The 27,963-nt window shown below is 44.0% G+C and overlaps 1 protein-coding gene across 1 annotated transcript in view; it reads left to right on the top strand.

The window, feature by feature from the left end:
• emsy (EMSY transcriptional repressor, BRCA2 interacting) overlaps positions 1-27,382 on the top strand; it is a 73,316-nt gene extending 45,934 nt beyond the window's left edge. The window contains exons 18-22 of the mRNA XM_070891345.1: positions 1,530-1,685; positions 5,602-5,768; positions 9,349-9,774; positions 14,225-14,698; positions 26,698-27,382. Of these exons, the coding sequence (XP_070747446.1) occupies positions 1,530-1,685; positions 5,602-5,768; positions 9,349-9,774; positions 14,225-14,698; positions 26,698-26,907 (1,433 nt within the window). The 3' untranslated portion in view covers positions 26,908-27,382. The remainder of the gene's footprint in view (positions 1-1,529; positions 1,686-5,601; positions 5,769-9,348; positions 9,775-14,224; positions 14,699-26,697) is intronic.
• Positions 27,383-27,963: the final 581 nt, after the last annotated feature.

The raw sequence follows: 27,963 nt of genomic DNA, 5'->3' as shown, positions 1-27,963 counted from the left end.
CACTTCACCACTGCTAGTTTAGCTAGCTATAATTGAGTGTTGATTGCCAGAAATAGCACTATGTTACAGCCAATGTTACCGTTAATTTTTCTTTTGGGTGCGCAGCCACAACAAAATATCGCACATGTGCGATTTTTCCTATTTAAATGCTGGTGAGCTGGCTATGCAGGAGCTGCAGAGCGCCAAGGGAACATTGGTTACAGCTATTTATAAGCTGAAAGGGACGACATAACTTTGAAAATAGGTGATGGCTTTTGTTCTATTTCAAGTAACTGTTCTGATCTCCATTGCCAGTGATTGGGGAGTAATTTGTTGAAGCATCTCAATAATAGAAGTTTACAGAACAGGAGGTCATTCGTTCCTTGTGTTTGTGCCAGTTCATTGCCGGAATAATCCAAATCTAATCCCACTGCCCTTCTCATTCTCTATATCCATGTATTTTCCAGTTTTAAATATTTATTCAGCTTTTTCTTAAAAGATGCAGTGGTTTCTGCCTCGATCACTCCCTGTAGCAATGCATTTCACGCTCCAACAGAACTCGTGTGTAAAGAAATTTCTCCGAACTTTTGCTGATTTCAAATTGCTGAACTCTTGTCACTGACTCCCCAAACCGAAGAAATAGTCTCTTCCGCTTCACCTTACCAAAGCCGTTCTTAATTTGGAAACCTTTGTTGAATCTTCACTTGGCCTTCTCTGCTCCAGTGAAAATTGTCCCAGTATCTCAAGTCTGTCCTTGTAAATATAGTTTCTCATCACTGGCATCATCATGGCAAATCTGTGCTCTGTAATCTCTCTGGCTTGAATGTCCCTGACGCAATAGGGTGCCTAAAACTACACACAGTTCTCTAACACTGCTGTACCCAATGCCTTTAAAGAACCAATACCTCATTGCTGACCCAGCAGCAGAGGGGTCTTGCTTCGACCTCCCTAAAGACAGTGGGCAGCGCTCCACCGAATCCGTACAGGGCACGGACGATGCGGCCACCTCCTCCACAAGTGCGACTGTGGCCATCCCAGACCATGGAACACGTCACATCGACCTGCCCACTGAGACCTGTTGCAGGAGGCACCTCATTTCCTCACTAGGCATCATAGGACGCCATCGAATGGAGAGCCAAACTAGACATCCTAGTGTAAGCTTTTCCCGTCACACGACACAACCCAATGCCTTGTACAAATTTATTACTACGTATTTACTTTTCTACTCCGTGCTTTTTTATGACTTTATCTCCTTGCACTTGTACATTCACGGAATTGTGAGCGTATGTTTAATGAAGCACACGCGCGCACACTCATTCCAGCAGGAGTCAGTGGATAGCAATCTGTAGTGGTCCCAGGTCCATGTCGACTCAGCTGACCTCACCTGGTGCAAAGAAATCAATCAAGGTTCCTGTTCGAGATGGCTATCCAGTACCTCCTGCTGAAATGTTTACACGTGCAGATTTTCAAGCAGTTTGTTTGAATCCATCTTGATGAGGAACCAAGTGGGCCGACAGAAACAAGTTTGAATACTTTTGTATTCGCTACAGGAAAAGAGAAGCTGGAGTCTAAACCTCGGCAGCCCACTATCGACCTCAGTCAGATGGCAGTTCCAATCCAGATGACACAGGAGAAGAGGCAGTCTCCAGAAAGCCCGGCCATCACAGCTCTCGACTCGGAGCTGGCTTCTGAGTACTTCAGCTCCGGTAAGTGACCTCCAAGGCAGCTTGAGTTTAAATGGAAAAAGTTTACGAAACTCGAGTTACATTCATAGATATACGATAAAGAGACATCATTTATTTTTCTGGCTTTTATAAAGAAACCGCAGTCTAAACAGCATTCTCTTTCAATCACCTTCTGCAGCCTCACGCATGAAGGTCAAAGTCTGAGAGGCTTAGAAATTTTGTAAGCTGATCTAGTGCCAGTTTATAGTGGAGTTGCTGCAACGCTGATAAAGTGGACTCTTAATATTCTGTTCTTGCTAATCCAGTGTTAGCCCATTTATGCTATCCTTTAGGTTCCTTTGAGGAAGTGTGCTACAGTTAGTCTTAGCGTGCCTAGGTTAAGGAGCAGTGGAAAGAGACAGCCAGGGATCTTCTATACTGATCCGCTATCCACTGAGATCTAAAAAGTGTGGGTGTACAGGCATTGGGTTCAGCTGCGAAAGCTTCCATAGTCAAATAGCCTGCAAATACTCACTGTCGAAGATCGGCAATAATAAATGGCTACTCGGTAGAGTACTGCTAGCTGAACAGTGAATCTTGTCACAATACACCAACACGCGCCACTGCCTGCATAGGTTAAGATCTGCAGAGGGAGTTCGAATGGAAAAAATTATTTTCAAGCTCGGCTTATTTGTATTTATTGAAGAGTGAATCCGATTTCATTGATGCGGCACTGTGATCCATGTTACTGCCAACTTGTCTCCCTTGTGTGTTCTGAAGCTTTGCAGTATTGTATCCTCACAGGCATTTGCCAAAGGAACATTCCTTGTGAGAAGCAAGCTTACTGAATCTTTAACCCTTTAAGGTTAGCAGTGCTATCCAAGTTAACACTTTCATTCACGGGATGTGGGCATCGCCGGTTGGCCAGCATTTATTGCCCATCCTTAATAGCCTCGAGAAGATGTCTTCTTGAATACAACTGAGTGGCTTGATAGACCATTTCAGAGGACAGTTAAGAGTCCACCACATTGCTGTGGGTCTGGAGTCACATTTAGGCCAGACCGGGTAAGGGCAGCAGATTTCTCTCCCTAAAGGGCATTAGTGAACCAGATCGGTTTTTTACAACAATCTGGTAGTTTCGTGATCACCATTACTGATATTAGCTTTTTATTACAGATTTCTATTTAATTAGCTGAATTTATATTCCCCAGCTGCCGTGTTGTGATTTGAACTCTTGTCTCCAGATCATTAGTCCAGGCCCCTGGATTACTAGTCCAGTGACATAACCACCATGCTAGGGCAACCCTGTAATGTGTGAAAAGGGCATGGGATTGTCTGCCAAACTATTTATTTTGTTCACTCTCTTCGCAATAGTTATTAGCAGCAAGTCCTATGTGTCAGTAAAATTCTATACCTGAGGGTCGGAAAGGCCACTCGCCAGCTAGCTTGAGGCAAGTTATTTTTCAATTTCCAATAAAGGCAAAAGAAACTCAGTAACCCAGTGTGTTTGTCCTTCCACCTCCAAACTTTCTTTATTTCTCTTTTTTTTTTATTCCTTGCTGCATCTGATCCTTATTGGATCATTTCCTCTGGGGAAACAGTCTTTGGTGAGTGAAACCACGCATTACTCAGTACATTTAAAAACACAAATCCCATTGGACTATATGTCAATATATTTTATACAAAAAGGGCATTAAAGAAAGAAAAAGGAAGACTTGCATTTATAGAGCGCCTTTCACAACCTCAGGACCTCCCAAAGCGCTTTATAGCCAATGAAGTACTTTTGAAGTGTTGTCACTGAAGTCATGTAGTGAACATGGGAGCCAATTTGCGCACAGCCAGCTCCCACATTCAGCACTGTGATAATGGCCAAATAATTTTTTTTAAAGTGATGTTGGTTGCGGAATAAATATTGGCCAATACACCGGGGATAACTCCCCTGCTCCTCTTCGAAATAGAGCCATGGAATCCTTTACGTCCACGAGAGGGGGCAGACAGGCCTCACATTACTTGAAGTGGATGGGGCAGTATTCTGAAAAAGGTATGGGACAGGCATTGAGTACATCAGTAAAGGAAGATGTGCGAGAGCCAGACAAGATTATTGGGAAACACAGAGAGGCAAGGCGAAGGGGAGACTCTGGAGAAATGGAGGTAGACACTACAATGAGGATTGTGCGTGAGTCGTAAGCAGACAGTGAATGGTGGACAAAGATACAGATGGACGTGAAGAATGAGAAAGTGGGAAAGAGGCAATCACGGAAGATTTTTTTTTACGTGATCGAGGTGTAAGTTGGTACATCTCGGTTATTGGTACGCAATTCGTAATATAATTTTCCCAAACCTTTTTTCAAAAGCCACTAGGTGGCAGCATTTCAGCAGTTTTGGGCACAGCTCTTGAGCAGGAAGCTGACATCAGAAAGTCCAGTCAGTGTGTGTGTGGAGGGGCCAGGAGAAAATGCTCCTGAAGCAAGTGTGGAAAACTTAATGGGGCTGGGTCATTACTGTAAATTGCTTTGCATATTGGGTATTGACTGGAATTTTACATGCGCATGGAAAGGAAAATTGACACGCCATTCAGTGATCCGCACTTGTATGGCTTGAATTCTCACTTGCCGTCATCAGATGTTTGTAATTTTTGTTAAATATTCCCCATGGCACTCCCTGCCCTCTTTACCCAAACAAACTGACAAACTATAGAGATATGTACATTAGAGCAGAACATACATGTGAAAGATTATTGCCATTATTTTAGTAATTGAGAATGAAGACCAGTAAGCTCTCACTAGCTGAGGGATTTTGGAAGTCTGCCTATCGTCTACTCAAAACTATACTAAACTTCTCCTTGGGTTTGTTGCAGAGTAATGCAGAAGCGCTTCAGGGGAAACTTCCTTGTTTAATTACAGGGCAGGTTTATGGAAGTTTACTGGTGTTAACTATGTGCCTGTATTAGCGTTTAAGCTGTGTTGTTAGGAAGATGGCAATGGTGCAGCTTCAAGTGTTTCCCAGTCCACATTCACCCTCCACTCCTCCTCATAGTCTACCTGTGGTGATGAGCACCAGAGCTTGTATGGGGCATGGGCAGCCTGGCCCAGGTGACCCTGTGGATTGGTGTTGTGGCCTAACCAGCTTTTTGTTCAATTCGAAATTGATTTTTTAAAAAACTATCTTTCATTCATTCATGTGGGCGTCGCTGACAAGACCGGCATTTTATTGCCCATCTCCAATTGCCCTTGAGAAGGTGCTGGTGAACCGTCGCCTTGAACGGCTGCAGTCCGTGTGGTGAAAGTGCTCCCAAATGCCTGCAAATCGCCCTGTGCTGCAGTTAACTTCACCGTATCTGCTTTAATCTGCACTAAATTCCTCCAGCCCACCTCTTGGAAAACTGTCTGAAGCCTATAGTGTGGATCGTGAGGTAGAGTGTGTTCTGAAGCCAGAAACCAGCAGAATTTATTTCTGAAAAGTTAACCAATGAAATGAAGAAACCAATTGATACTATTCTCCCAAGTCTGTTTTGCAACACTTCACTGGCACTAGTATTGGGAATCGTATCAACAATGTGCATGTTTGGGTCTGTTAGATTTTAGAAGTACATCACATTTGTCAACTTGGTGTAAAAGCCCATGGGAGCAGTGGGATTTTTCTGGTCCTTCCCCTTTTGTAAATTGTGTCTGTCAGCAATGCAAAAAAGTGTGTTGTGGGGTTCGAATATATCTTCAGAGCCACCTAAATAGAACCTATTCCGTGCCAGGTTTCCTGAGGAAATGTCCCTTGTATCACAAAATTGAGAGGGGACGCTTGCAGGAAGGTAAAGCGTTGCACTTTGATTTAGTACCAGGACTTTCACTTTCTTCCAGCTCCACTTGCACATGCACACTTGTGCAATTTTGTTGTTTTCAATTGTGTTACTTGCCGCTTGCACATAACTTTTGTCAATGACCCTGCATCCTTTCTAATGTAGGGAAAAGTATCAAAGCAACAGTGTCCAGTTCCAACGTTGGTTCTGGCGAAGTGACACTGACGTCGCTTCTACCAAGTGGTCAACAGCAGCAGACAGCACAGCCTCCTGCAGTGATGAAATCAGTCCCAACGTCCTCCGCGATCGCAGTCACACACATTCTACAGCAGGTAATGACTCGGCTCGGATACTGTCCGTTTACAAATTGCACTGCCAGTGGGATCAGTTAGAAAATTCTAAAGAAGGAATTTATTTGCTGTAATGGAGAACACCCCTTTCAGGTGGAGAGTGGAAGCTGGTAGATAATTGAGAGTCCTAAGATTGCACTCGGGCTCGCTGTTCTGCATTTTGGAAGTTTTGGCTCTCCCTGCCTCAGCCCTCTACACCAGCACTCCTCGCCCTTGTTCTTGCTTCAGGAGCTGCTGCTCGTCTGCACTCTTGGCTCGGAGCTCTCCCACTTGCAACTCCAGTTGCTGGGCCCACCATCGGCTCAAAGGAATGTGCCAAAAATATCCCCCGAGTTGCAACCAGAGGTCCACCCCACCCCCCATCTACAGAGGTGGGCACTCAAGACATCGCATACTCATTCCAATGATCTATTAGCTGCCTCTGCTGAATTCAGCACTTGGGAGCTGCTGACTTTAAAGTCATAAAGCAGTAAAATGCTACAATTGCATGGAGAGGAAATTCAGCCAGGCTTCTCGCTTCTGATCACTATTCAGCCAATCCTGCAGGCAATGTATGCACTTGTACATCAGATGAGGACACGATTGGGTGACCCCCATGATCAAGAACTTGTCGACACACCATGGCCCCATGGCTATTTGGGTGAGGTATCAGAGGGCAAAATTAAAAAAAAATTCATTCCTGGGGTACGGGCATTGCTGGCAAGGCCAAAATATATTGGCCATCCCTAATCGCCCTTGAGAAGGTGGTGGTGAGCCGCCTTCTTGAACCTCTGCAGTCCGTGTGGTGAAGGTGCTCCCATAGTGCTGTTAGGGATGGAATTCCAGGATTTTGACCCAGCGATTGTGAAGGAGCGGCCGATATATTTCAAAGTCAGGATGGTGTGTGACTTGGAGAGAAACTTGGAGGTAATGGTATTCCCATGCGCCTGCTGCCCTTGTCCTTCTAGGCAGTAGAGGTCGTGGGTTTGGGAGGTGTTGTTGAAGATGCCTTGGCGAGTTACTGCAGGGCATCTTGTAGATTGTGCACACTGCAACCACGGTGCGCCGGTGGTGGAGGGAGTGAGTGTTTTAAGGTGGTGGATGGGGTGCCAATTGGTGCTGTTGGGTAGTTGTCCTCAGCAAGGAGGGGAGAAAATTGATTTAAAAAAAAAAAACAATAATGCAGTTGCTGATAGGAAGAGAGCAATACCTTTTGAGATTTGATTGTAGTTTGTCAGGCTGTTGCTGAGTGTATTCTTCAGAACTCCGCTTGTGCTGCAGAATCATGCAGTGCATTGACCGAGAGTTGAGCTAGCAGGTTCAAAACACCCACCCAGAATTGCAATGTCATAAGAAATTATTGTCACAAAGACTTGGCACTCTACAAGAAAATGGAGTCACCTGACCTGTTCTCTCAATCGATTGACTGACTTTCCACACATCTGGAGCTTGCTTAATCAAGGCTTTAGGGAATTGGGAAGAATTTCCCAGGGTTTTTCCTGAAATTGGTCACGGGTTTTCCCCTTGCTCGGTAGTTAGGCTTACTCGCAGTTGGGGAGGGTAGTACACAAGATTGTACTATCTAATGGGTAGAGTGTGCATTGATGGGCTTGATGATCTATTCTTGTCCTTTTTATATGCTTGCATCTATAGGTTAGTTAGTGTGCTGGAAATAAGATTGTTTTACACTGTGAGGCATTTTTAGCAAAGCAGGACTAAACGTAAAATGAAAGGTATTCAGTGTCCTACCAAGTTTGCTTACAGTGTAACTGACTGGAATAAAGAAAGATTTGATTTATATAGTGCCAATCGTGTCTCAAACATAAATAAAACTAAACGTAGCAGCTATCTTGCACACAGCAAAATCCCACAAACAACAAGACCTACATAAGAACATAATTGCAGTAAAACCATATCGTCTGACCACCCTGATTGAATTCCAACTCTACCATGGCGAATAGTGAAATTAAATTTGTGGATTTGCACTAGGAAAAAAAAGCTATGAAAATTGTTGGAACCCAATTAGTTCACTAATGTCATTCAGTGACAGGAAACTGCCACACCCACCAACCCTGTCTGGCCTACAGGTGACTCCAGTTATGTGTTGCCTCGTAGTATCCTCTGAAGTAGCCCAACAGACCATTCATTTGTAAAAAAAAAAATCAGTTGCTCAGGAAGGTGGCCTGCCACCAAGCAATATGGGCAAGATTCTGGGGGAGCTTGACGGGGTAGATGCTGAGAGGCTGTTTTCCCCTGGTTGGAGAGTCTAGAACTAGTAACATAGTCTCAGGATAAGAGGTCTGAGATAAGGGTTGTGAATCTTTGGAATTCTCTACCCCAGAGGGATGTGGATGCTCAGTCGTTGAGTATATTCAAGACCGAGGTTGGAAAAGGGGAGTTGAAATCAAAGATCAGCCATGACGAGATGAGGAGAAACTTCTTCACCCAGAGAGTGGTGAACCTGTGGAATTCTCTACCACAGGAAGTTGTTGAGGCCAATTCACTAAATATATTCAAAAAGGAGTTAGATGAAGTCCTTACTACTAGGGGGATCAAGGGGTATGACGAGAAAGCAGGAATGGCCTACTGCTGCACCTATTTTCTATGTTTCTATGATCTTATTGAATGGCAGAACGGGCTCAAAGGGCCTGAAAGTGCTCCTGCTCTTATTTCTTCTGTTCTTAGTAAATGGTGCTTTATCAACAACATCTGCAACTTGAGAAGAAGTAAAATCATGTTTTTCTAATCCAAACAGTTCCTGTTAATTTGTCATTCAAAATGTCCCTGGTTCAGGTTTTTGTAGATGTAGAACGCCCTATTGAACAAACATCTAGGAGCTTAAAATTGTCAATTTGAATGATGATTACTGGCCATTTACTTGACAGTAACGTAAAGATGAATTTTTTTGGGAATCATTTTGAAACAAGAATGATTGAAACAATTCAGAGTACGGATATGTTAAAACAGGTTTCACATTGAAAAAATATGCCAACTCTAACTTTATTTTTACAAGATGACTTGATGCTTTAACACATCTCAGAAATATATCAGTGCTTCCACATACAAAGAATTACTTTAAAGTTGAAGTAACTTGTTATGTAGGCAAATGCTGTGTCCATTTAGTGCACGAGATCCCACATGTGACCAGACGACACATTTTTGATGGTGGCTTTGATTTGAGGAAGAAGTATTTGCATAAAACTAGACACACACTGCTTTTCGAATAGTGCCATGGGATCTTTAATGTCAACCCGAACCTTTTGGAACAGGCAGACACGGCCTCATTTTGGCACACCTTCGACCGTGCTCCGTGCTGCACTAGTGGGTCAGTCTAGATCATGCGCTCAAGTCCCAGAGTGGGACTTGAACCTGCACCTTCTGGCTCAGGGACTTCAGCAGAATTGATCTTTTATTCCATTGTACTAAAAATTCTGGAGAAGGACTTCTTCCCTACATGATAACCTGGTTTGTATTTCTCTTCCCCATACTTCCAAAAAATGGAAAACTTTTTAAAATGTTGAGTTCCAAATTTGTCTTGCATTAATTTTCTTTTGGTTGCTTCATTCCTAAAATCTGTATCCAGATCCCGATAAAATTACAAGCAGTCACCAGTCAGGGTGCTGCAGCCAAGCAAGACGACTCCGAGGCCGAAGAAAGTGAAGTAGAAGATGGGGACACATTGGACCCACAAACAGGCCTCTTCTACAGGTCCAACACAGCGATGCAGCTGCCCCAGCAGCAACAGAAACAACTGCTTCAACATCGGGAGGTGACCCAGACCAAATCTCTGGCACTGCAACAAGTGTCTGCAGCAACAACCCAGACACAGCAAACTATGGTGCAGGTGATTGCAGTGAAAGCACAAACACAGCAGCAACTTCCCAAACTGCTCCAGCAAGCACAACAGAAGGCACAGTTGCAGCCCCCACATCTACAGCACCAGCCAGATAAAACCCAGCTAGTCATAAAACACCAGTCAGTCTCGTCGGAACGGCATCTTCCTGGCCAGGTAACACCATTGCATAATAGCTGGGAGTATGTCAGCAGTTTCAACACCGTTTTGCTCTTTGCCACATTCTAAAGATAGCAGGGATCAGAGTGGGTAATAGCGTGCTGCATGAAATAGGTCAGTAACATTCACACTGATGGTTGGTGATGTAGTCACTGGAACTGTCTCAAGTGATTGGGACTTGATTGCCTTAAATGCTATTGGTCTGTGTTTGTGTGTGTTTTAACCTAACTATTTACGGTCTTTCCCTCCTCTCCTGAATAATGATCAATAGACAGAAACTTTACTGATGTCCCCCTACCCATCCCAAACCAGGAGTGCAAGGCCAAATATAGCAAAAACCTGCTACTGTCTCGGCCGAAATCTGCTAACTTGTCTTGAACCAGGGATTGATTTTATATACTAATTTTAATTCTTTGGGCCCAAGTTTCCACACGATAAAAAACGGGCGCCCCTCCGAGCTGGGCGCCCGTTTTTCGCGCCTAAAACGGCGCCTAAAAAAAAAACTCGCGATTCTGGAGCGTTCTGCAGCTCCTTGTCTGCCTGGCGCGGCGCCCAGGGGGGCGGAGCCTACACTCGCGCCGATTTTGTAAGTGGGAGGGGGCAGGTACTATTTAAATTATTTTTTTTCCTGCCGGCAACGCTGCGCGTGCGCGTTGGAGCGTTCGCGCATGCTCAGTGTGAAAAAAACATTGGCACTCGGCCATTTTTGTAGCTGTTTAATTTTTGAACATTTTTTTAATAAAAGCACATTGCCATCAGCACTTGCAGCCTTCTCACTGTCTCCTTCCCTCCACCCCCCTGCGGGAAGAACGGGCGCCTCTTCTCTTCTTCCCCCCCCCCCCCCCCCCCACCCCCCCACGGGAAGAACGGGTGCCTCCTCTCTCTCTTTTCCTCTTCCCCCCCCCCCCCCACCCTCCCGCAGGAAGAACGGGTGCCTCCTCTCCCCTACCCCCCCCCCCCCCCCCGGGCGCCTCAGGCTGACTGCAGCATTCTCCGTGCCTGAAGCACTTTCACACAGGTAGGAAGATGGTTTATTTAATCTTTTCTTTGCTTATAAATGTTTATTCAGGTTGGATTTATTTGTATAATATTTGTAGAAGTATAAATAAGGATTTATTGTAGAATTTAATGAGTTCCCTTCCCCCCCCCCCCCCCCTCACCTCGTTAAGGACGCCTAATTTGTAACCTGTGCCTGATTTTTTAATGTGTACAACAGGTTTTTTCAGTTCTACAAAAATCTTCACTTGCTCCATTCTACTTTAGTTTGGAGTACGTTTTCACTGTGGAAACTTTCAAATCAGGCGTCAGTGGCCGGACATGCCCCCTTTTGAAGAAAAAATTCTGTTCCAAAGTAGAACTGTTCTACCTGACTAGAACTGCAGAAAAAAAAATGTGGAGAATTGCGATTTCTAAGATAGTCCGTTCTACACCAGTTGCTCCTAAAAAATCAGGCGCAAATCATGTGGAAACTTGGGCCCTTTGTTTTTACGCACTGAATTTCAGCAGTCCCGAATGCCCCGTCCTTTCTCTTTCCCAATAACTTGATTGAATTCTCTACCCCAGAGGGCTGTGGATGCTCAATCGATGAGTATATTCAACACTGCGATCGATAGATGTTTAGGCACTAAGGGAATCAAGGGATATGGGGATCGGCTGGGAAAGTGGAGTTGATGCAGAAGATCAGCTGTGATCTTATTGAATGGTGGAGTAGGCTTGATGAGCCGTATGGCCTACTCCTGCTCGTGTTTCTTATGTTCTTAACACTGCATGTTTTTAAAATGCAGATTTTTCTGGTAAGAGTGGTTTAGCAGATAGAACGAGTAGGAATGCACTGTTTTAAAAACTAGAATGAGTTCAGGAGATTAGAAGTCAATGACTCGCGATCTATTGAAGCTGCCACAATTAGTTTTCTCTGTGTTATCTACTAATGTATAAAAGAATATTTTAGTGTGTTTTCTCAGAAGTTTATACAGCCCAAAAATCTGCTCTGCCATTTTGTTAGCCATGACCAACTCTTACCTTTTTAATCCAAATTCCTTGACTTTTTACTCCATATTCCTTAATACCTGTACTTCCTTGAAACTATCAGGGATAGTGTACTCTGTATTCACATCCCTTTGTTTTGAAGAAGTTTTTCCTGGATTTGCTTTTAACCAACTTAGTACTGATTCGAGGACTTTGTCCCTCTGCTCTGGAACAGAAAGTCTGTAGCTGATTGGTTTCTGCATGTTGCATTAATTGGCTCAGGGTTTCTTCCATCATCATTCCAGATTAAAGTACACTGGGATGTTTATTAATTTCAGTTGCAGCATGAGAATTGCAGGAGCTGTTTTGCCAAGACTGTGGTGTCAACAGTAGATGAAGTGAGCCTGCTCACTTGCCGTAGTACAGTATTACCCTTCCAAGTGCAATACTTGGAATTCAAAGCTAAAATGTATCATGTTTAAATTAAAAAAAGAAGCATAGTGTTTTGGGACTCCAGCAGGATATGCCAAATATTGATGGGATGAGGTGTTTGCACCAACGTTTCTTCACGGTTTGTTCCTGATCTCAGTTGTGCAGTCAGGCAAGTCACCGGGTGGACATCAGCACTTGCTCACATGTAGGATTGGAGGTCAAACCTCTCCAAGCTAATCTGCATCTTTCAGCAACTGCTTACAAAGTAACCCTGGCATTTACCTGGGAACATGTATGAGAGGTTATAACCATCAGGAAAGAGTGAACCGGCTGGGGCTCTTTTCTCTTGAAAAGAGAAGGCCGAGGGGTGACCTAATAGAGGTCATTAAAATTATGAAGAGGTTTGATAGAGAAGATGTTTTCACTTGAAGGGGAGTCCAAACTAGGGGCCATAAATATAAGATAGTCACTAATAAATCCAATAGGGAATTCAGGAGGAACGTCTTTATCCAGAGAGTGGTGAGAATGTGGAACTCACTGACTAGGAGTAGTTGAGGTGAATAGCAGATATACATTTAAGGTGAAGCTAGATAAGTACATGAAGGAGAAAAGAATAGAAGGTTATGCTGATAGGATTAGCTAAAATATGGTGGAGCATAAAATCATCGGCATAGACCAGTTGGGCCAAATGGCTTGTTTCTGGGCTCCAAATTCAATGTAATTATATATAGTACAATGTCGGTTACCATGCCCTTTGGCCAGCAAATTGTTTTGGGGGACTGTATTGTCAGTGGATTAGGTACTGGCCTTTCACCTCTGTATTCTAGTCTGCCTTGGCATTCTACCTCGGCCAAAGAAAGATGTCCCATACTACACCCGTGTGACATTTTCCCATTTCCTGGACCAGCCATTCTGTGGCCTCGGCGACTGAGACTGCCAATGTAGTGTCAAAATAGGAGCGGTTTGGTGCAGTGGGTCATGCTCACCAGGAACTGAATTGAGACTCGATTCATTTTACAGTGATCAGACAGGCAAGACTTTCATCTCGTTAGTTTGTAGCCTCTTTGCACTTTCCTATCAGCATCGTGTAGAGGAATCGACTTGCTGTATCTGAGCCAACAAGGCTGGTGGAACAGGGCAAATTTAAGCATTTAAAACACAAATACTTCGAGGGATAAGTACAAGGTAATATTTCCTTTATAACTTCCTTTTTAGCTAGGCTAAGTTGTAAGTATTACAAATTTAATATTTTTTTTTCTAAGCACTGTAAATATTCTCATTTCCTTGCGTTAGCTAGTTGAGTGTGAGGTTCTCTCTCCCCTCCCTCCAAGCTGAGCTGCAGTTTCATGGATTCTGGCCACCTTCTCGACTCTTGCACAAGTGGCCATTCTTCACGTGTGAGCTTAGCTGGAGTGTTGGGAGGCTATTTGACTGTGGGCAGCATCACGGCCAAGCCTAATCCTGTGTTCGCTAGACACCTGCGCACAAGCCATTTTCAGGAGTGGTCACTGAATAACAATCAGGAATGGACGGCACTGTCTGATTTACTATTCCCCCTCCGTCACAATCCCAGAGTACTGTGGCCAATTATAGAATACCTAATACCACCCTGTCTAAAGATCCAATAGCTCAGTGCAGGTCAGGGATCAAACCTGGGAATTTTCTGGTCGTCATGGCTCAGCTTGACACTGGGCAGTGTACTTAGAACTGATCCACGGGAGGAGCACTGAGTTTGATTGGGTGGGGCGGGCATGGGGAGGGTTCAGTCCCTAGATCAGCCTACTGTGACATTCCAGATCTTGACCGATTCAGAGATACAGAGCAAAAAAAACTTCAAATGCTGGAAACTGAAATAAAAACAGAAAATGCTGGAAACGCACAGCAGCTCCGTCAGAGGAAAGCTGGATCAATGTTTCAGTTGTAGACCCTTCCTCAGATTCGGCAGAACTGGTCTGATTCTGAGTAACTTTTAGAAACGTTCCAGACTGTTCTGCTCTGTTCTCCCATTGTGGTTTAATGGTTACTGTAGGGCTTCTGTTGACATTTGCAGGCACAGCCACCCATCATAACGCAAGGAGCAACGGTCACCAAAATAACCTTTGGGAATAACCAAGCCACTACCATCACGAAAACGGCCAGTGGCAGCTCAGAGAGTTCAGTTATGGCGACAAACTATTACACGGTGCAATCTTCCAAAAAGTCGCTGGAAACAGACATTTTAAAGATTTCCATGATGGAGGCCCAGATCGATATGAACGAGGAAGCCTCTGGTGTAGACGCTAGCAAAGAGAGGAGGCCCACAGCACAGAAAGTAGGTGCATCGCAGTTGGCCCCTTCAAACCAGTTCCAGAAAGCAGCTGCAACCCCTGTACTTAAAGAACAGCAAAGCAAACCGGCCCCAGAGAAGACCCTTCCACCTAGGGAGGCAGAGGGATCTGGAAAGACTGTTCAAAGCCATTTTCTTCAAATTCAGAATGTAACGCAAGAGAAGTCCGATGAAATATCTGCAGATATTCTTATTCAGGTAAGCATGCATATCTGTTTAAAATCTTGACGCAGCACTGCAAGTGCGTGCGTGCAACACTCGGGCACTCTGCCCTGTCACGTGTCGTCAGCACCGAAAAGGAAATGATCCCCCAAGTCAGATTAAACAACATTTTTGCTAAAACACTGCCAGGGAGAAGTTTCATTCCAGATGCAGTTGTAAGCGGCTCATACTTCTTTCCAGTTGAATACCGAGCTTGGGCCACAGTTATGTTTCTCTGTAATCCACATATGGCAAAATGCTCTTCAGGATTTAAAAAAAGAAGTTTTAACTCATTATGATGTCTGCTTCACTGAAAATATATTACTACACACAAAGATACGGAAGACTTTAATCTTAACTTAAACTTCTTGAGGTGAAACATTAATTCTAGAGTTTACTCACCTGGTTATTGTCCAGCTCTGGGGGCTGATGATGGCTTCGCAAGTCCTCAGCATCTCTTTCTATTTTGACACTAAAAGTTGTCAAAAGTTTGACACAATCCAACTTATGATGCACCCGCATCTGTCTTCCAAAGTCTGGCTGTGAAAATATCCATTTTGGCCAATGAAAATACAGTATTTGTAAAAGCTTGATCCCACCTTCAAAATGGACATTCGATACCAGGATAAAGCAGGTTAACAAAAACCCCAAATTACTTAGCAAATGGATGTGGGGAGAGAGTTACAATGGTGCCCTCCACCCCATCTCCTGCCCTCCAGCCCAGATGAATAAGCCCACTTAATCAGTGAGTAGCTGAGCCATTCGGCGTACGTAGGTCCCAGGTTCGGTGCCTGCTCAGTGCAAACTTGGCTGATCCCGCCACTGGGCGGTGGCGTAGGAATTGACCACGGTGACTTGGTTTATGGAGGGGGAAAATCTGCCAGCTATTTGCTCCTGATTGCTATCCAGCAACTTCTACAGGCAATGCGCACGCAGGAATGCCAGTTGAGGACAGGTTTAGGCTTGGTTGTGATGCACCCTCTAGTTAAATAGACTGCAGGTGCTTGCTATCGAGGCTGATGTATGAATTAAGGCCAGGTAAGCTATCGAACGATAACCAGCACATGAGGGACTGCACCTAGCTGCTGCTGTTGACTTCAGGAGAGATGGGGAAGGGGGAAGAGCCTGGCGATGAAAATTGATCAGTGCTGAATTTGCGTTTGTCTATATTCATAGCACTTTCTAAGGAAAAGATAGTTGGCATTTGATGAAAAGAAAAGATAAAAATAGGTCACCAATAAAGGAGAATGTGGGAAAACTAGGTTACTTGTATAGGGTTAATATAAGTTAATATAATAATGAAGCATTTACACACGGGCTTTATAACTGTAATATTAGTGTTTGTTTTAGCCTCTGTGTGCGAGTTGATAATTTACAAACCCAGGTTGCAAATTGCCTTCTCCTGTTGGCAGTCAAAGGGCTACCATTTTGTGTCGTGAATTTATCTTAAATGTGGTTTCACCGTCCTCCATACCAAAGCTCTTGCAACAATTCTGTTATGGAATTGATGTTTTTTCTTGCAATGTAAAACCAGTAAATTGGGGGGTGTTACTTTAGCTGTACTTGGAAACTGTGCCACCATAGAAATCATCAAAATTTATAGCACAGAAGGAGGCCATTTCGGCCCATCGTGTTTGCGCCGGCCGACAAAGAGCTATCCAACCTAATCCCACTTTCCAGCTCTTGGTCCATAGCCCTGTAGGTTATGGCACTTCAGGTGCACATCGAAGTACTTTTTAAATGTGGTGAGGGTTTCTGCCTCTATCACCCTTTCAGGCAGTGAGTTCCAGACCCCTCCTGGGTGAAGAAATTTCTCCTCAAATCTCCTCTAAACCTCCTACCAATTACTTTAAATCTATGCCCGCTGGTTGTTGACCCCTCTGCTCAGGGAGATAGGTCTTTCTTATCCACTCTACCTAGGCCCCTCATAAAGTTATACACCTCGATAAGGTCTCCCCTCAGCCTCCTCTGGTCCAAAGAAAACAAACTCGGCCTATCCAATCATGCTCATAGCTAAAATTCTCCAGTCCTGGCAACATCCTCATAAATCTCCTCTACCCTCTCTAGTGCAATCACACCTTTCCTGTAATGTGCTGACCAGAACTGCACGCAGTACTCTAGCTATAGCCTAACTAGTGTTTTATACAGTTCAAGCATAACCTCTCTGCTCTTGTATTCTATGCCTCAGCTAATAAATGCAAGTACTCTGTATGCCTTCTTAACCATCTTATCTACCTGGCCTGCTATCTTCAGGGATCTGTGGACATGCACTCCAAAGTTCCTCTGTTCCTCTATACTTCTCAGTGTCCTACCATTTAATGTGTATTCCCTTGCCTTGTTAGCCCTCCCAAAGTGCATCATCTCTGGATTGAATTCCATTTGCTACTTTTCTGCCCACCTGATCAGTTCATTGATACCTTCCTGCAGTCTACAGCTTTCTTCTTTATTATCAACCACACAGCCGGTTTTAGTATCATCTGCAAACTTCTTAATCATACCCCCTATATTCAAGTCTAAATCATTGATGTATACCACAAAAAACAAGGGACCTAGTACTGAGCCCTGCAGAACCCCACTGGAAACAGCCTTCCAGTCACAAAAACACCCATCAACCATTACCCTTTGCTTCCTGTCTCTGAGCCAATTTTGGATCCAACTTGCCACTTTGCCCTGGATCCCATGGGCTTTTACTTTTGTGACCAGTCTGCCTTGTGGACCTTATCAAGAGTCTTGCTAAAATTCATATACACTACATCAAACGCACTACCGTCATTGACCCTCCTTGTTACCTCCTCAAAATATTCAATCAAGTTAGCCAGACACAATCTTAACAAATCCATGCTGACTGTCCTTGATTAATCCGTGTCTTTCTAAATGAAGATTTATCCTGTCCCTCCGAATTTTTTCCAATAATTTTCCCACCACCGAGGGTAGGCTGACTGGCCTGTAATTACTTGGACTATCGTTTCTCCCTTTTTAAACAAAGGTACCACGTTAGCAGTCCTCCAGTACCACACCTGTAGCCAGAGAGGATTGGAAAATGCTATTTCCTCTTTTACTTTTTTTCACAGCCTGGGATACATTTCATCCGGGCCTGGGGTTTATCCACTTTCAAAGCTGCTAAAAGCCCTTAATACTTCCTCTCAGACTGTTTGTCATCTTTCATACTCCTCCCTGATTGCAATGTCTGCATCACCCCTCTCTTTTTTGTGAAAACAGACGCAAAGTATTCATTAAGAACATACCTACATCTTCTGCCTCCACACACAGATTATCTTTATGGTATCTAATCGGCTCTACTCTTTAGTTATCCTCTTACTCTTAATGTATTTATAAAACATCTTTGGATTTTCCTTGATTTTACTTGCCAACCTTTTTTCATACTCTCTTTGCTTTCTTAATTTCCTTTTTAATTTCACCACTGCACTTTCTATACCCCTCCGGAGTTAATGCAGTATTGAGCCCTCAGTATCTGTCATAAGCCTTCTTTTTTTTCTTTATCCTACCCTTGACATCCAGGGGGCTCTAGATTTGTGAGTCCCACACACATTTTCTTTAAGGGTATATACTTGCTCTGAAGCCTCCGGATGATCTCCTTGAATGCCTCCCACTGTTCTGACACCTTCAAGTAGCTGTTTCCAGTGCATTGGCTAAATCACCTCTCAGCTTAGCAAATTGGCGTTTCCCCAATGGAGAACTTTTATTCCTGGTCTACCTTCGTCCTTTTCCATAACTACGTTAAATATAACTGAATTATGATCTCTAGCACCAAAATACTCTCCCATTGATATCTCATCCACCTGCCCAGCTTCATTCTCTAAAACTAAGTCCAGAACTGCCCCCCCTTGTTGGGCTTGCTACAGACTGGCTTAAAAAGTTCTCCTGATAGCATTTTAGGAATTCTGCAGACTCTCTACCTTTCACACTAATTTTAATATTGGGTTGTTGAAATCCCTTATTATTACTCAGAAATTTGCCCACATATTTGCACTTCTATCTCCCTCTGACTGTTTGGAGGTCTATAGTACACTCCCAGTAGTGTGATCGCCCTTTTTGTTCTTCAATTTGACCCATATGGGCGTCAGTGGATGATCTTTCCAACATATCATACCTCCTCACCACTGTAATTGTTTCTTTAATCAATACTGCAACCCCCCCTCCTCCTTTTTTACTCCCCTCTCTATGCCGTCTGAAAACCCTGTAACCAGAACTGTTGAGCTGCCATACCTGCCCTTCTTTCAGCCAAGTCTCAGTAATAGCTATAATATCATACTCCCAAGTGTCTATCTGTGCACTCAGCTCATTTGCCTTATTCCCCAGATTCCTTGCATTGAGGTATATACCATTTAGCATTGCCAAACTTCCTTGTCTATTTTCTAGCCCTTGACTCCTCTGCCTTCCAAATTCACTTTCTCTTTTCTGCTTTCCAATTCCAGCTTTGTTTCTCTTCTTCCCCCCCCCCCCCCGAACATATTCTCAGGTTCCCATCCCTCTCCCCAACAGCACTAGCAACGCCACCTCTCCTCCCCCTCCCCCTCCCCTTCCCTGCGAAGATATTGGTTTTGGCTCTGTTGAGGTGCAACTCGTCTGGCTTGTACAGGTCATACCACCCCCAGAAACAGTCCCAATGCCTCGGGAATCTAAAGCCCTCCCTCCTGCACCATCCTTCCAGCCACGCATTCATCTTCTCTATCCACCTATTTCTGTACTCACTAGCACGTAGCACTGGGAGTAACCCGGAGATGATTACCTTTTTGAAGTCCTGCTTTTTAATCTCCGAGCTCCCTAAACTCTACCTGCAGGACCTCATCCCTCTTTTTACCTTTGGCGTTGGTACTGATATGGACCACGACCTCTGGCTGTTCACCCTCTCTCCCCCCAGAATCACCTGCAGCCGGTCAGTGACGTCCTTGACCCTAGCGCCAGGGAGACAGCATACCATTCTGGAGTCACGTCTGCAGCTGCAAAAACGCCTGTCTGGTCCCCTAACTATTAAATCCCCTACCACTATTGCTCTTCCACTCTTTATATTTCCCCCCTCCCCTGTGCAGTTGAGCCACCCATAGTGTCGTGGACTTGGCTCTGGCTACACTCCCCAGAGGAACCATCGTCCCCACCGGTACTCAAAACAGAATATTGGTTGGAGATTGAGATGCACTCGGGGGACTCCTGCACTATCTGCCTGGTGGTCCTCTTCTGTCTGACGGTCACTCACTTGCTCTCTGCCTGTACACTCTTAAACAGTAGCACAGAACTGGTTTGTAAGATTTGATGTGCATACATCCGAGTGCAGAGCAAAGTTATATGCTAATTTAGAAAACAAATAACCTGTCCTGCATTGCAAACTAATGAGAGAATGCATGACTGTCAGGTCTGCAGGATGTTAGTTGAGCTAATGAGGGAAAGGACATCTGATGCATAGCATCAGTATGCTGTTGGAATGAAAACGCAATTCATAGCCTAGTTTAATTGGAGTAAAAACAGAAAATGCTGCTAATACTCAGCAGGTCAGGCAGCATCCGTGATAAGAGAAGCAGAGTTAACATTTCGAGTCAATGACCTTCCAACAGAGACTGGTTTAATTGGTCCTTTGGAAACCCCTTCCCTCTCCTTCCCATTCTTATTCAATTTACAACCCAAGCTTGGTCTTATGTAACCACCACTAGCTTTACCTCCTTTTCTTTTGTATTCTTTCTAAAATGTCTGATTTCTTGTTATATGGGCCTTGCCCCTCTATTAGGTGTTTCAATTTAAATAGCCCAATACATTTTGATATAAAATAATATCATTTAGCTTTCATTTATTAATTTGAGACTTCCATAGAGATGTTTGTAGCATTCCAGAGATCAGAAGGGATGGTGCAATGGGGAAAATTTATCATATACATTTTATAAATAAATTATATACAACCAAATGTTGCATATCAGGTTTCATGGCGAGAAAGCAGGAATGGGGTACTGAAGTTGCATGTTCAGCCATGAACTCATTGAATGGCGGTGCAGACTCGAAGGGCCGAATGGCCTACTCCTGCACCTATTTTCTATGTTTCATACATTTGGGTTGTTAGTGTGGTGTATGTTCTAGTTACTGCAGAAATTCAATAGAATGATACCAGAAATGAGAGGTTATAGTTATGAAGAATCATTGAATAATTTGGGGCCTTTTTGGAACAGACATGGTTAAAAGAGCAATTGATTTTGAAAGAGTAGATAATGAACTGGTTGACAAATCAATAACAAGGGGGCAGGTGTCAGCCTTGACTCAGTGGTAGCACTCTCGCCTCTTGAGACAGAAAGTCCTAGACTGGTACAAAAGGGACGGTTTGCACTTGGGCAGGACTGGAACTGATGTCCTGGGGGTAACATTTGCTAATGCAGTTCGGGAGTGTTTAAACTAATATGGCAGGGGGATGGGAACCTATGCAGCGGTATTCACGAAGGAGGACACGAACAACCTTCCGGTTATAAAAGGGGTCGGGGGGTCTAGTAAGGAGGAGGAACTGAGGGAAATCCTTATTAGCCGGGAAATTGTGTTGGGGAAATTGATGGGATTGAAGGCCGATAAATCCCCAGGGCCTGATGGACTGCATCCCAGAGTACTTAAGGAGGTGGCCTTGGAAATAGTGGATGCGTTGACAGTCATTTTCCAACATTCCATTGACTTTGGATCAGTTCCTATGGAGTGGAGGGTAGCCAATGTAACCCCACTTTTTAAAAAAGGAGGGAGAGAGAAAACAGGGAATTATAGACCGGTCAGCCTGACATCGGTAGTGGGTAAAATGATGGAATCAATTATTAAGGATGTCATAGCAGTGCATTTGGAAAGAGGTGACATGATAGGTCCAAGTCAGCATGGATTTATGAAAGGGAAATCATGCTTGACAAATCTTCTGGAATTTTTTGAGGATGTTTCCAGTAGAGTGGATAAGGGAGAACCAGTTGATGTGGTATATTTGGACTTTCAGAAGGCGTTCGACAAGGTCCCACACAAGAGATTGATGTGCAAAGTTAGAGCACATGGGATTGGGGGTAGTGTACTGACATGGATTGAGAACTGGTTGTCAGACAGGAAGCAAAGAGTAGGAGTAAATGGGTACTTTTCAGAATGGCAGGCAGTGACTAGTGGGGTACCGCAAGGTTCTGTGCTGGGGCCCCAGCTGTTTACACTGTACATTAATGATTTAGATGAGGGGATTAAATGTAGTATCTCCAAATTTGCGGATGACACTAAGTTGGGTGGCAGTGTGAGCTGCGAGGAGGATGCTGTGAGGCTGCAGAGCGACTTGGATAGGTTAGGTGAGTGGGCAAATGCATGGCAGATGAAGTATAATGTGGATAAATGTGAGGTTATCCACTTTGATGGTAAAAACAGAAAGACAGACTATTATCTGAATGGTGACAGATTAGGAAAAGGGGAGGTGCAAAGAGACCTGGGTGTCATGGTACATCAGTCATTGAAGGTTGGCATGCAGGTGCAGCAGGCGGTTAAGAAAGCAAATGGCATGTTGGCCTTCATAGCAAGGGGATTTGAGTACAGGGGCAGGGAGGTGTTGCTACAGTTGTACAGGGCATTGGTGAGGCCACACCTGGAGTATTGTGTACAGTTTTAGTCTCCTAACCTGAGGAAGGACATTCTTGCTATTGAGGGAGTGCAGCGAAGGTTCACCAGACTGATTCCCGGGATGGTGGGACTGACCTATCAAGAAAGACTGGATCAACTGGGCTTGTATTCACTGGAGTTCAGAAGAATGAGAGGGGACCTCATAGAAACATTTAAAATTCTGACGGGGTTAGACAGGTTAGATGCAGGAAGAATGTTCCCAATGTTGGGGAAGTCCAGAACCAGAGGTCACAGTCTAAGGATAAGGGGTAAGCCATTTAGGACCGAGATGCGGAGGAACTTCTTCACCCAGAGAGTGGTGAACCTGTGGAATTCTCTACCACAGAAAGTTGTTGAGGCCAATTCACTAAATATATTCAAAAAGGAGTTAGATGAAGTCCTTACTACTTGGGGGATCAAGGGGTATGGCGAGAAAGCAGGAATGGGGTACTGAAGTTGAATGTTCAGCCATGAACTCATTGAATGGCGGTGCAGGCTAGAAGGGCCGAATGGCCTACTCCTGCACCTATTTTCTATGTTTCTATGAGACAGTGCAAAGTAATATGGAGTCAGAAACAGATGGTAGAAAGATAAAAAGCAATAGCGGAAGGCTGAGTAAACAAAGGCAAGAAACAAAAAGGGCCACACTACATCATAATTCTAAAAAGACAAAGGGTGTTAAAAAAACAAGCCTGAAGGCTGTGTGTCTTAATGCAAAGAGTATCCGTAATAAGGTGGATGAATTAACTGCAAATAGATGTTAACAGATATGATGTGATTGGGATTACAGAGACGTGGCTCCAGGATGATCAGGACTGGGAACTCAACATCCAAGGGTATTCAACATTCAGGAAGGATAGAATAAAAGGAAAAAGAGGTGGGGTAGCATTGCTGGTTAAAGAGGAGATTAATGCAATAGTTAGGAAGGACATTAGCTTGGATGATATGGAATCTATATGGGTCGAGCTGCAGAACACCAAAGGGCAAAAAACGTTAGTGGGAGTTGTGTACAGACCTCCAGACAGTAATAGTGATGTTGGGGAGGGCATCAAACAGGAAATTAGGGGTGCATGCAATAAAGGTGCAGCAGTTATCATGGGTGACTTTAATATGCATATAGATTGGGCTAACCAAACTGGAAGCAATACGGTGGAGGAGGATTTCCTGGAGTGCATAAGGGATGGTTTTCTAGACCAATACGTCGAGGAACCAACTAGGGGGGAGGCCATCTTCGATTGGGTGTTGTGTAATGAGAGAGGATTAATTAGAAATCTCGTTGTGTGAAGCCTCTTGGGAAAGAGTGACCATAATATGGTGGAATTCTACATTAGGATGGAGAATGAAATAGTTAATTCAGAGACCATGGTCCAGAACTTAAAGAAGGCTAACTTTGAAGGTATGAGGCGTGAATTGGCTAGGATAGATTGGCGAATGATACTTAAGGGGTTGACAGTGGATGGACAATGGCAGGCATTTAGAGACTGCATGGATGAACTACAACAATTGTACATCCCTGTCTGGCGTAAAAATAAAAAAGGGAAGGTGGCTCAACTGTGGCTATCAAGGGAAATCAGGCATAGTATTAAAGCCAAGGAAGTGGCATACAAATTGGCCAGAAATAACAGTGAACCCGGGCACTGGGAGAAATTTAGAACTCAGCAGAGGAGGACAAAGGGTTTGATTAGGGCAGGGAAAATAGAGTACGGGAGGAAGCTTGCAGGGAACACTAAAAGGGACTGCAAAAGCTTCTATAGATATGTAAAGAGAAAAAGGTTAGTAAAGACAAACGTAGGTCCCTTGCAGTCAGAATCAGGGAAAGTCATAACTGGGAAGAAAGAAATTGCAGACCAATTGAACAAGTACTTTGGTTCGGTATTCACTAAGGAGGACACAAACAACCTTCCGGATATAAAAGGGGTCAGAGGGTCTCGTAAGGAGGAGGAACTGAGGGAAATCCTTATTAGTCGGAAAATTGATGGAATTGAAGGCCGATAAATCCCCAGGGCCTGATGGACTGCATCCCAGAGTACTTAAGGAGGTGGCCTTGGAAATAGCGGATGCATTGACAGTCATTTTCCAACATTCCATAGACTCTGGATCAGTTCCTATGGAGTGGAGGGTAGCCAATGTAACCCCACTTTTTTAAAAAGGAGGGAGAGTGCAAACAGGGAATTATAGACTGGTCAGCCTGACCTCAGTAGTGGGTAAAATGATGGAATCAATTATTAAGGATGTCATGGCAGCGCATTTGGAAAGAGGTGACATGATGGGTCCAAGTCAGCATGGATTTGTGAAAGGGAAATCATGCTTGACAAATCTTCTGGAATTTTTTGAGGATGTTTCCAGTAGAGTGGACAAGGGAGAACCAGTTGATGTGGTATATTTGGACTTTCAGAAGGCTTTCGACAAGGTCCCACACAAGAGATTAATGTGCAAAGTTAAAGCACATGGGATTGGGGGTAGTGTGCTGACGTGGATTGAGAACTGGTTGTCAGACAGGAAGCAAAGAGTAGGAGTAAATGGGGACTTTTCAGAATGGCAGGCAGTGACTAGTGGGGTACCACAAGGTTCTGTGCTGGGGCCCCAGCTGTTTACATTGTACATTAATGATTTAGGCGAGGGGATTAAATGTAATATCTCCAAATTTACAGATGACATTAAGTTGGATGGCAGTGTGAGCTGCGAGGAGGATACTATGAGGCTGCAGAGTGACTTGGATAGGTTAGGTGAGTGGGCAAATGCATGGCAGATGAAGTATAATGTGGATAAATGTGAGGTTATCCACTTTGGTGGCAAAAACAGAGAGACAGACTATTATTTGAATAGCGACAGATTAGGAAAAGGGGAGGTGCAACAAGACCTGGGTGTCATGGTACATCAGTCATTGAAGGGTGGCATGCAGGTACAGCAGGCGGTGAAGAAAGCAAATGGCATGCAGGTACAGCAGGCGGTGAAGAAAGCAAATGGCATGTTGGCCTTCATAGTGAGGGGATTTGAGTACAGGGGCAGGGAGGTGTTGCTACAGTTGTACAGGGCCTTGGTGAGACCACACCTGGAGTATTGTGTACAGTTTTGGTCTCCTAACTTGAGGAAGGACATTCTTGCTATTGAGGGAGTGCAGCGAAGGTTCACCAGACTGATTCCCGGGATGGCGGGACTGACCTATCAAGAAAGACTGGATCAACTGGGCTTGTATTGACGAGTTCAGAAGAATGAGAGGGGATCTCAGAGAAACATTGAAAATTCTGACGGGTTTAGACAGGTTAGATGCAGGAAGAACGTTCCCAATGTTGGGGAAGTCCAGAACCAGGGGTCACAGTCTAAGGATAAGGGGTAAGCCATTTAGGACCGAGATGAGGAGAAACTTCTTCACCCAGAGAGTGGTGAACCTGTGGAATTCTCTGCCACAGGAAGTTGTTGAGGCCAATTCACTAAATATATTCAAAAAGGAGTTAGATGTAGTCCTTACTACTAGGGGGATCAAGTGGTATGGCGAGAAAGCAGGAATGGGGTACTGAAGTTGCATGTTCAGCCATGAACTCATTGAATGGCGGTGCAGGCTCGAATGGCCTACTCCTGCACCTATTTTCTGTGTTTCTATGACTCGAGCAACACTCAGTCATAGGATTGCATCGGATATATGGCACAGAAACAGACCATTCAGCCCAACTGGTAAATACTGGCGTTTATGCTCCACCCGAGCCTCCTCTTGTCTTTCCTCATCTAAATCTATCAGCGCAACCCTCTATTCTCTTCAGCACACAATCCAGGCTGATACCTCAATGTGGTACTAAGGGAGTGCTGCAGTGTCTCAGGTGCCGTCTTTCAGATGATTCGTTAAACCGAGGTCCTATTGCCCTCTCGGGTGGATGTAAAAGATCCCACGGCACTATTCAAAGAAGAACAGGCGAGGTCTTCCCAGTGACCTGGTCAATATTTATCCCTCAACCAACCTCACTGAAAAGCAGATTATCTGGTCATGTATTTCATTACTGTTTGATGCGACCTTGCTGTGTGCAGATTAGCTGTCTCATTTCCCCACGTTGCAACAAGTGATTACACTTCAAAAGTAAACTTCATTGGCTGTAAAATGCTTTGCACGTCTTGAGGTCATGAAGACACTATATAAAGGCAAGTCCTTTCTTTTATAGATTTAGGATTAGCTCTGGAAAAATGAAGGGGCAAGTTACTAGAATATTTTTCTGCACTGGGCTATTGGAACATGTGGCTATTGAGGCATTTTCTATAACATTATTTACAAGGGTACAGGAAAATAGGATAAAATAGATAACTTAAGTTGGAGAGCTAGCACCTGCACAGATACAGTGGGTCAAATGGCTACCTTCCAGATTGCAATTTCTATGATTCTATGATCAATCATTTTTTTTCTTTTCCAGTCTATACCTCAGTATTCCATACCCAGTCAGTCCAGCTCAAATGTGGTGGTCGAACCCAGTGGTCTCTTGGATATCACAAACTTTACCAGCCAACGAATCGCCGATGAGGAGTCTGTACAGTATTCAGCCATGGAACAAGATGTGGACAGTAGTAATGAAGACGGTACGGAGCCCAGTTCAACAGAGAGTACCACTGGACAGTCACATTGAAAGAGTGGCAAAACAAACCTTATACTGAGACATTCTTCACAGTTTGGAGCAATCTCTCCACTAGGAGACAAATGTTTGTGTTTTTTTTGAAAAAAATATGTACATAGAAACTTTTTTAAGAATAATGTAAAGAAGGTCCTGTATACATACTTTTAGACTTTTAAAAGTGAACCTTGTGAAGGAAGTCCTTTTTGTAAAAAAAAAAACCTCAGCTTTTCTGTATGATTTGGGAAGGTCCCAACCTTTCCACTTCTTCTGTATGAAAACTGACCATACCTCCGAGAATTCTTCCGCTCAGCATTCCCAACAGGAATACTAGGACTCTGGCCACATCATCGTGGCATTTTGGTCTGCTTTCAGAGATTGCGCAGTATCATGATAATAGCAGATCGGGACTCGAGATGATGTTCTTCTCCTACATGGGAGCATGTATGGACCTGTGTACCATTGATAATAAAAGCAATTCTCTATAATGCATCTGAAGTAAGTTCCCACCCTGATAATCTGAGACATCTATAATATCTACCTATTGGCCTGGTTTTGCATGGCCACTTTTTTCCCCTGTTGCATTCTGGATTATTTAGCCATTTGTTTAAGCCTGTGGAGCTAATTATATCTTTGTTACGCTACTCGTGTGAGGTATTGGTTATCCAGAATTTGAAAAGATGTAGGAAATCTATGGGTAAGTACTATGCACGGTAAGTAGATCATACTTTCTATTTACATTCATTGAAATAATCCTAGAGGGAAGGCACAAATAAGTTGATTTTTATTTAAGACCTCACTTCAGTAACCCCTAGATCCTTGGGTAAGAAATTAAGATAAAACTTATAATCAAAAAAAAATGCAGGTCCATCAGCATCTGGAAGTGAAGAGACAGGCTAACATTTCTGGTAGAGACTTTTCAGAGCCATCTCTGATTATTGAAGCAATTCGACTTCTCCTGTGGCCATTTTCAGTGTGCTGCACTGCTTCGAAATGACAGTGGCGAGGATGTGGAGGAGCTCGACACTGAATCCGCGCTCCCCTGGCTAAAGTGAGTACTGACCTGAAATA

The sequence above is a fragment of the Pristiophorus japonicus genome, chromosome 10 (assembly GCF_044704955.1).
Source record: "Pristiophorus japonicus isolate sPriJap1 chromosome 10, sPriJap1.hap1, whole genome shotgun sequence".
In the NCBI taxonomy this organism is placed as follows: domain Eukaryota; kingdom Metazoa; phylum Chordata; class Chondrichthyes; family Pristiophoridae; genus Pristiophorus; species Pristiophorus japonicus.
Note: the sequence above shows the minus strand (reverse complement) of the source record. Positions and strands in the feature narration are given on the sequence as shown.